The sequence below is a fragment of the Balaenoptera physalus genome (assembly GCF_965194825.1).
Source record: "Balaenoptera physalus genome assembly, chromosome: 9".
Classification (NCBI taxonomy): domain Eukaryota; kingdom Metazoa; phylum Chordata; class Mammalia; order Artiodactyla; family Balaenopteridae; genus Balaenoptera; species Balaenoptera physalus.
In genome coordinates, this window is record NC_138888.1 from 44617761 (window position 1) to 44628036 (window position 10276).

Sequence of the window (10276 nt, forward strand, 5' to 3'; positions counted from 1 at the left end):
TCTTTCAATCTCCGGCTCCTTAACCGAATCAAATCTGCAAAGTCCCTCTTGCCACGTAAGATAACATACAGGTTCTGAAGGTTAGGACATGGACATCTTGGCGGGCCATTATTCAGTCTACTATACAAGGCAAAGCAAATAGAAAAAAAAAAGTTTGCCTCTTTTACACCTTGAGGCAACTAACTGAAAGCTGGCATTATGCAGTTTCTTTTCTACTTAAGACCATCTTGGTTACCCGTTTTAACTGGCTTTTCTTCATAAAAATGGCAGTGGGTGGCCCCTCCACCGGTATTTCTCTGAGGCCTCCTAACTCTCTAACACCAGTTTTCCTCACAAGTCAACAAATTAAAACAACCAGAGACACTGACATCCCTCTTAAAGTTAGCTCTATGAGCTAATTACCATGAATAGATACTTCACCAAAGCCAACCTTTCCTACCTCCTTGCAGAACTAAACTCGTTAATAGATTAATAGTTTACGGGGCTGGAAATAGCTTTTCTATTTCCTGCAGTGAGGGGCCATGGAGCAAGATTTAGCAAATCGATCCTGACTTAATTCCTGCAGACATTACGCAGGACAAGCTCTTCTTTGATGCAGATTATAAAGGTAAGACTAGCAAGGAACAATATGCATCAATTTCGTGGTGAAAAGTCGCTCAGTAGCTTTTTCTCCCAGTGATGTCAGAGGCCAGAATATTTTCATTTCACTTCTACTTGAGAAAAGGGAAACAATTTGCTATTCAACTTAGTTTAAAAATAAAGAGAAGATTTTTGCTCCTGGCCATTATGGAATAACAGGGAGTAGATTTACCTTCCTGCCTAGAAAATACCAAACACCAGAAAAACATGTTTTCAGACGACAGCAGGCAGTGTAGTACTGGGATCCCTACAAGCTGGAGGTACTCTCCAGATGCACCGCAGGGAGGGTCCTCACTGCTTCAGCCTCTGAGTGCGAGCCACATTTATTTACGTAAGTCAAACTATCAGTCCACCCGATTAAATTCATAGGAATAAAACTAAGAGAACACACCCGGACCACAGGGTACCAGGTAAGCCAGGCCAGGACTTGCCAATTCTCGCGTCAGGGTGAGATCTACAGCCGTGACGTCACCCTCACGAAGACGCTCGCGAGACTAGGGAGTGGGTGGCGAGAGCGGCGGTTATTCCCCGAGCGCGGCTTCTGCGAGGAAAAACAGACGGTAGCCTGACATTTGTCTGGCTGCTGCCGACATGAGCGGCCCGCCTGGGGTCGAGAGGACGCCTCTCCCTGAAACCCACAGTCTCACCGTTCCCGACCGTGCCCCCGGAGACCCGGATTCTCCCAGGTGCCTGAAGCTCCGTGAGGAAACTGAGGCGTCACAGGTGATGGCGGAGACGGGTGAGGGGATCTTCGAAGCCGTTGCGCTCCCACCGTCCCAGCTTCCAGAGGAGCGGGGCGCCCCCCGCGCTGCTCCCGCAGGTCCGGTCTGTGCCGGTAAGCCCCATATCGGAGGCGGTGGGGATGGCGGTTACGTAGCGCCCGAAGCGGGGCAAGAGCAGGCTCCGCCTCCCAGGGAGAGACTGGAAACGGCGTCTGTATCCCTGGCGACGGACGGCAGCCGGGGAAATGGCGGCCGGCGGGGAGAGCCGCGGGGCTCGGGTGGGGAGAAGGCCCTAGAAACCTGTGGCGCGGAGAGGTTCGGATCTGAGCTGATGGCGGAGGCGAAGGCTGAGGAAGTGAAGACTGAAGAGGGCCCCCTCTTCTCAGTCGCAGTGGATGAGGAGGTGGCGGAGAAGGAAGGAGTGAAGGAGGAGGAGGGAGTGGAGCAGGAGATGGAGATGGAGGAGAAGCCAGTAGGTGAAGAAATAGAAATGGTGGAGAATAGAGTGGTGGAGGAGGCAGGGCACCGGCCCCTGCGGATGGATCTCCGCATGAACCCTCTGGAGGCCATCCAGCTGGAGCTGGACACTGTGAATGCTCAGGCTGACCGGGCCTTTCAGCAACTAGAACATAAGTTCGGACGGATGCGTCGACACTACCTGGAGCGGAGGAACTACATCATTCAGAATATCCCGGGCTTCTGGGTCACTGCCTTTCGGAACCACCCCCAGTTGTCCCCCATGATTAGGGGCCAAGATGCAGAGATGTTAAGATACATAACCAATTTGGAGGTGAAGGAGCTCAGGCACCCTCGAACAGGCTGCAAGTTCAAGTTCTTCTTTCGAAGAAACCCCTATTTCCGAAACAAGCTGATTGTCAAGGAATATGAGGTCAGAGCCTCTGGCCGAGTGGTGTCTCTTTCCACTCCAATCATATGGCGCCGGGGCCGTGAACCCCAGTCCTTCATTCGCAGGAACCAAGAGGTCGTTTGCAATTTCTTCACCTGGTTTTCAGACCACAGCCTTCCAGAGTCTGACAGGATTGCTGAGATTATCAAAGAGGACCTGTGGCCAAATCCACTGCAGTACTACCTGCTGCGTGAGGGAGTCCATAGAGCCAGACGTCGCCCAATAAGGGAGCCAGTGGAGATCCCCAGGCCCTTTGGGTTCCAGTCTGGTTAGACTTTGCCTTTGGGAATGTTCCTGCATAAAGTCCCTTTCCGCCTCTTGCTGGACCTGTGCTTGGGCAACAGAAATGGGTATGCCGTCTACTTTTCTCCCCCTCCCCCCCGCTTCTGACATTTCTGCAGCCTTTTTCCCCTGGACATTCAGTTCTCTCAGCCTCAAGATTGAGACCACCATGACCACACCCCTCCACTTCCACATGTGCATTAATATCACTTGCTGCATGGCCATGATTCACACCACTCCTAAGCCAAGTTTGTGATGATGTAAATTGCATTGCCTTTATCTGCACTACTTGGACCCCGTTTGTTCCCAGGGCCTCCGGTCTGCCTCTTATGCCTGGAATTCTAGATTTGTGTAGGAGCCCATTCTACACACTTTGCTCTGCAGTACAGGCATATAGCCTGTGGACAGTTGCGGGCCTTTAATGATATCAAGGGAGAACAGCAGTGGACCACTTGGCCTGTATGATTTATGTGACTCCATTGCTCTTGTTGCGCCTCTGGTCGCCACCTGTCGCTGTCTGCTACTGGCTGTGCCCTTGGCTGCTACCTACTGGATGAACATCTTCTAGACCATTGTCAGCCCCACTCTGGTTTCTGGTAAACAATCTCCAGGTTTCCTTCCAGCACACAAAAGACCTTCCATTCTTCTCCCCAAAAGACCTCTCCTCTACTCCTCACCCCCACCCCCCTTTCCTCCACTCCCATCATCCAGAACCCTATTACTTGTCAGGCAAGTGGTTGAGGTGACAAGGTAGACTTGTCCTGGTGGCAGGATGGTCTAAGGCTGGTGTCCATTCAAAGTACCAGGCTTTCTCAGCCTCAACTAGTGAATTCAGCCAAAACTTAGGTACCTCTTTGTGCCTCCTTTTCTCATCGGGAGCGTGATTAAGTGCCAGGGTGGCAGTACACTTTCTCCAGTGTCTCTCTCCTGGCTCTTAAAAGAAGTGATAGCTCATAAACATCTGCAGAATCAGGTCTTTTAGTTTTAATTTGGCTCTCCATTATTTCCAGGGACAGGTTGTCTTGTGTAATAGACTACCAGAGCTCTTATATTCCCTCTGCTTTCTTCCCTATCCTCCACCCACTTTAGCAACATGTAGAGGGTTTAAAGGGAGACAGATTTATTAGATTAAATGAAAAGCAATACCTAGGCCCTAATGGATGGAAGAACTAAAGATATTGTGATGGGTGCCCAAAGCATGGGAAACTAAACAGAAGACCACAGGCAAAAATGAGCCAGGTAAAAATTGGGCCTAAAATGAAGACTGAGAGCCTTCAAGGAAGGTTCTTTCTCTGTCAGTGGTGATGAGAGAAGTTCTTTTTCTCAGGATAAACATGGGAGAATTGAAGGGGGTTGGAATGTTAAATATGTTGTCTAGAGAAGAGATCTTTAAAGAAATGCAACGCAACTTTGAGTGCTTTCTTTCATTTTCATTTGACTGACTTTATGAGGAGGATTAATACTGTGTCTTTTATTTCACTAGTATTTAGTAAATCCTGTTATGTTATTTCTGCTTACTGGGAAAATTGAGCTGTACAGGCTTTATTTTGCTTTCAGTTGGGAACATTTGGAACAGTCTTATTTTCCTGTATGATATAGAGACTTAAATGAATATCTGTAGTGGATTTCAACTTGTTTCTGTTAAAACCGTATCCTTAGAAATATAATTTGAATAACTTGTTCTTGTCATATTATTAAGACTTTGGAAATTGTTGTCTTCATGGAAAAATAACTTACTAAAAATGTGTGGCTTAATTGTCTTGATAATTTGCCCAGTTAACAACTTAGTAATTGATGTGTCTCTTTTCCTAAGTAGCATAAATACTTGTGAGGTTGCTCTGTCACATTGAAAGTATACCATTGATATATTTGTCTTTCCTTATATGCATGATGGTAAAATAAAAGCATGTTACTCTGCTAGATTTCTTATTTCTCACCCTGCGCATAAAAACACATGAAGAAATTGTTCTAGGTGACGGCAGGTTATGGAATTATTAAAGTTCTTAAATGGATACAATAGGCGTTATCCCAAAAGTAAGAAAATGAGGAACACTACTTTTGGTAGGGAGGTTTGTTGTTTTTGTTGTTTTTGTTGTTTTACTTTAAAATGGTAACAATTTCAACTTCTTACTCATGATTGCATTCTTTTCCATACAGCTTGTGTAGCACCATCCCCCCTTCACTTCCTTAAAGCCTCCATTTCTATCTCTATAAATGATATTCTCAGGTCATTCAGGCTCTCTTTATTCACTTGTGTATTTAGTAAGCAAACATTCATAGACTTCTTATCATGAGTGATACACTCTTCTATCCTTATACTTTCTCAACTGTAGAAACTTGTTCTTTTCTTCAAACCTCACCACCTTCTGTGTCAAATCCTTTAAGGCCTGTCATAGATAACTCTTTTGCCTTATAGTTTTTCTGTTCTTCTTAGGGAAGATGAAATATTTCTTTTTGTACTTAGTGTACTTTGTAGGGACCTCTGTTCTAGAAAATAACATGTAATAATTCATTATAGTGAATTCCACAAATATTTATTAAGGCATTTTGTCAGGTCCTGGGAAGGTAAGTCCATTCCCTTTGTTGTTAAAGAATTGGGGAAAGACTGATGTCCAAATAATTGACACAGTGATACAGTAAAATAAAATAGATACACTTTCACATGTTTTTCACTCTTTCCCTTTCTTTCTAATTTGAAAGCTTTGTGAAAGCAGATGTAGGGTGTCTTTTACTTTCCTTACTGCATCTAGCATAATGTTTTGCCCATAGTTGTCACCAGATAAATATTTATTGAATGACAAAATGAATAACTCAGATGGGAAAAAAGAACAAAATAACTTAGTACTCAGAAAAGATTTTTGATGAGGTAATGGAAAGAAGAAAACAGTTTTCAAGGCATTTGTAAAAGTGATGTCAACAAATTTGCAAAGCCTTTCTTAAATAAATTTCTTGTTTAAATAATTAGAAAAGGTTTAAACACTATAACATTTAACTTTTCACTTGCCATTTTAACAGGGCATTAATTTTGGATCAACTTTTATGTGCTTTGTTTTTGTACATTTTAAGGTGACGATCACACTGGAGATAGAAGGGGGGTTAGACTCTATAGACATGTTCTGTCTAATACAGTAGACACTTGTCACCAATGGCTATTGAGCACTTGAAATGTGGTTAGTCCAAATTGAGATCTGCTAAAGTATAAAATACATACTTGATTTCAGAGACTTAGTGTGGAAAAAAAGGATGTAAAATGTCTGAATTTTTATATTGATTGCAGATTGAAATATTTTGGATATATTGGGTTAAATAAATATATTAATAAAATTAATTTCCCCTACTTACACATTTTTTAAAAGTGGCTGCTGGTAAATTTTATATAGTACAGTGTGGTTCTAGACTTCTTGATGAATATGTCAAAGCATATAAAATATCTGTAAAAGTTAAACATGTTAATCTTTTCTCCCCATGAAATTTTTTGTGACTTTAGGGCAAGGTTTATCTAGCTAAAATTCAAGATGTGTAAAGTATAGCTAGAAGCCAATGGGTAAAAGGTAAAATGATATGTCTTTAATCAATTTGTTCTTGAGTACCTAAGATATACTCAGTACTTCGTAAAACGTATTGTGTAAAACTAATTTGGGGTATAAGTAGGGTAGATATGGGTGCCAAATTTGCACTGATAGTTACATTGGTTATTTAAAGTAGTCTCGGGCTTCCCTGGTGGCACAGTGGTTAAGAATCCACCTGCCAATGCAGGGGACATGGGTTTGAACCCTGGTCCGGGAAGATCCCACGTGCCATGGAGCAACTAAGCCCGTGCGCCACAACTACTGAGCCTGTGCTCTAGAGCCCACAAGCCACAACTACTGAAGCCTGCACGCCTAGAGCCCATGCTCTGCAACAAGAGAAGCCACCGCGATGAGAAGTCCGCGCACCGCCAACGAAGAGTAGCCCCTGCTCGCCGCAACTAGAGAAAGCCTGTGCGCAGCAACAAAGACCCAACTCAGCCAAAAATAAATAAATAAATAAATAATAAAAAAAATAGTCTCTAACAACGTTTATGACCTACAGCTTCGTATTTTCTAGAATAAAATGGTCTGTATTTTTTGGTTTACAGATGTACGTGAAGCTCAGAAAATAAAATAATTTCAGTCAGTAAACATACCATTTTGTGTGTGTTACGTGGGCTCCAAATTTTTTTTTTTTTTTTTTTTTTTAATTTATTTATTTATTTGTTTATGGCTGTGTTGGGTCTTCGTTTCTGTGCGAGGGCTTTCTCTAGTTGTGGCAAGCGGGGGCCGCTCTTCATCGCGGTGCGCGGGCCTCTCACTATCGCGGCCTCTCTTGTTGCGGAGCACAGGCTCCAGACGCGCAGGCTCAGTAATTGTGGCTCACGGGCCCAGTTGCTCCTTGGCATGTGGGATCTTCCCAGACCAGGGCTCGAACCCGTGTCCCCTGAATTGGCAGGCAGACTCTCAACCACTGCGCCACCAGGGAAGCCCTGGGCTCCAAATTTTAACAGTTGGCCAGCAACAGAAAAAAAAATATCCCAAGCTAGCATTGGACCAAGTCAATTCAATGCTCACCACTTGAAGAAGCATATTTTATTTTACTTTTTAATATTTTATATTTTTATGTTCTCTGTACCTTCCTGAAAAGTGTATTTTATTTTTGAAAATTAGTGTAGTCTAAAGTGTAGTGAAAATTAGAATTTGTAGCAATTATTACTTATTTTGTATTGGATACTACATTAAGGATTATATGGGATAGTAAAGTAAAGGTTGTCCTTGCCCTTGAGGAACTATCTCACTGAGGGGGTGCCATTCTTTGGATGTTTCCTCTTCAGCAAATTCACATCCTCAAACTAGTTGTGTGCATAAGAAAACTCAGGGGCTTAATGTGGCCAGGAGGAGGTGTCAGAGATGATCAGGACCATACCTTCAGGGCCATCTTCCTCTCCCTCAATGTTAGTATATAATTGAAGTCCTAGATTGTATAGAAGTGACAGATAACAATCTTTATCCATTCATCAGAATGGGAGGTGTTTCACTTGTGAACAGTACCGTCTCCATGTTTGCTTGAAGTGAATTGTTTGAACTCTGAAGGGTCACCTTGATCTATTTCCTCTGACCTCAGAGGTTCTCGAAACCTACAGAAGAATTTCCATGATGCTACGTTAGGAAAACTGAATGTCTACTTCTCGGTCTCACTTTTTCAGGATTTGCATTTAATATAATTTCCTTTAAAACAGGCCAGGAAGAAATGGTTCTATTAAAAATGGAAAAGGTCAGTTAGGTAAATTGCTAATTTTTATAAATAACCAAATGTCTTATTAGCAACTTGAAGAGACAGGGAAGACATGCTGGTTTTAAATTGGGATTAACTCAGTTTTACAGTCTACCACCTAGTGCATTAGCCAAAATAAATACCTTCCCTGAGCCTCGGTTTGCTTGTCCGTAATGCAGGGATGATAATATCTTTATTATAAGCTAATATTCTCCCAGGATATATTTGGAGAATGGATTATATGGTTATAGAGAGGATAATAACAGCAACCAATTGGGAGCTTACTATGTTCCAAGCACTGTGCTAAAAGATTCCAAGTATTAACCTAGTTAATAAAGGTTAGAGTGTGAAAATGCCAAGCACAATGCCTGGCATATAATATGTAACTAAAAAATACTAATTTCCATTTACCTGCCTCTCATTTTAATTTCTTATTTCATATCCAGACAAGTAGTCATCTAGCTTAATATTTCTCAAACGTGACTGCCCATTATAAATAGCTGGGGAGCTTTGAAAAAATTCTGATGTTTAGGCTCTCCCTCAAACCAATAAATTAGATCTTAAGGTGCAGACAGGTTTTAGAATCATGGATAACCTTTCCTTGGACTCCTGAAGTGAGGGAATGCTCACCCGTTTTGAGTTTTATTAAATTTACTCAGAAATCCACTGCCTTACAACATCTAGCTATTGCAAAGGCCCTGGCATATAGTTCCCTCACAGCACATTTGCTCCATTATTTTGACCCCTGTAGTCTTGCAGAATGGAATTAGCCTGATTCCACCAAAGAGTTATAAGTACTTGAAGATCTTCATTACATCCTTCTCAATGTCCCCTCACCAACCTGGCTATATATCAGTTCCTTCAATGTTCCTCATCCGTTTTGTATGCTAATTAAAGATTTATTATGCCAGTGCTCTTACTAAACTCGGTGCCCAGAACTGAACAAAATAACATCCAAATAACAAAATAGAATGAGATTTTTTTTCCTGCCTTTATTATGAATAGTATATTTCTTTAAATGGATCCTGAGAGAGCATTAGCTTTTGGGGCAGCAATATTACCCTTTTACTAAACCCTTAAGTTTTAAAGTATTCACATGCTGCTGAGTTTGACTTCACCATCTTACTGCATTTTATTGAACTTTGTGTCCAACGCTTTACACATATCTATACTAAATTTTATTCTGTTAGGCTAATTCTCCTAACCTATTCACATTTGGAGGATTCTTTCTAATGAGTAATTCTCCCTAATTTCATGTCGTTTGCAAATCTAGTCTGTAGCCACCTCATTGTTGAACTTCTCCCTCCCGGGATCTTCCTTTCAGAGTGACATAGCATCTTTAAGACACGATCTTTCCATCAACTGTAGATCCATCTATTATCGTGTGTTTGTGTGTGTGTGTGTGTGTGTGTGTGTGTGTGTGTGTGTGTGTGTGTGTGTGGTTTAACTTTGTTCTAGGGCATCAGCAAGCATACTTGGCACCTCTTAAGGAATTAGGGAAAGATGCCCCCTCCAGGCAGAGGGGTTAGAAAAGTGTGCCAGTTCCTCCCAGATGCAGTCCATTATAGCAGATGTGCTTTGTCTTTCAAATTTCCTTGTCAAAAAAGAAAATGACTTCTTAGTGATCTTTTTTTTACCTCTATTGATCACTCTGCTTTTTTTTTTGAAGGCAGTATTAATAGTATTTTAATATTACTACTTCAACTTCTGTGGGTTTGAAATTTTTCAAAATAAAGTTGGAGAAATATTAAAAATGATGTTATAGAGCTTATTTTTAATCAGTCATCAAAATTAGAAAACAAATTTAAACTACAGAAGTGCACAGTTAAAAGCCTAGTTTATAGACCTGCTCAATTTCCATCAAAGTAATAAAAAATACTCATATTTAAAAGATTGTTCTATAATTAGAGACTATAAGAAGTAGGAAGCATATATTATTGTGAAGAGTTATTGGTGAAGGTGGGTTATTTCATACAGCTCTAGATAAGACCCAACATTGCCCCAAATTGACCATATATCTAGAAACTTATTTTGGGATTCATGTACTCCTTTACGAAGTTCTAGAAATATGGGTCTTATTGAGGGCTTCAGCACACATTTCTTGAGGTTGAGGCGCACTGATGGATCAGAGATTGGCATTGAAGAATCAGCCACAGCTACTAAAAGCATGATTTGTACACAGAAGTCTGTGAATGTTTTCATTTCCAAGTCTTCATTTTTTTTCAAGCTTCAAACTCTGATTCCAGAGTTCAGGAAAGCTTAGTATTGGCAAATAGTGTATTCTCCGCTTGATTTCTAGTCAGTATACATATCCCATTTGAATCAGTTTGCATTTCCATGATCCCATGAATAGTGGTTAACACTGAGTTCCAAATATTTAACCCCTACCACCTCACTGTTGTTTTTGCCTCAGCCATTCTCTCTTTGCTATTTTAAGTGA

The 10276-nt window shown here is 41.6% G+C and overlaps 1 protein-coding gene across 1 annotated transcript; it reads left to right on the top strand.

Moving 5' to 3' along the window:
• The first annotated feature begins 1120 nt into the window (after positions 1-1120).
• On the top strand, positions 1121-4467 carry TSPYL1 (TSPY like 1). Its single transcript, XM_082475340.1, has one exon. It carries the CDS (start codon positions 1231-1233, stop codon positions 2539-2541), a length of 1311 nt encoding a protein of 436 aa, XP_082331466.1. The 5' UTR covers positions 1121-1230; the 3' UTR covers positions 2542-4467.
• Positions 4468-10276: the final 5809 nt, after the last annotated feature.

Bases quoted from the DNA above. Each gene is read 5' to 3' on its own strand.
- TSPYL1 (XM_082475340.1), top strand. From the start codon at position 1,231: ATGAGCGGCCCGCCTGGGGTCGAGAGGACGCCTCTCCCTGAAACCCAC.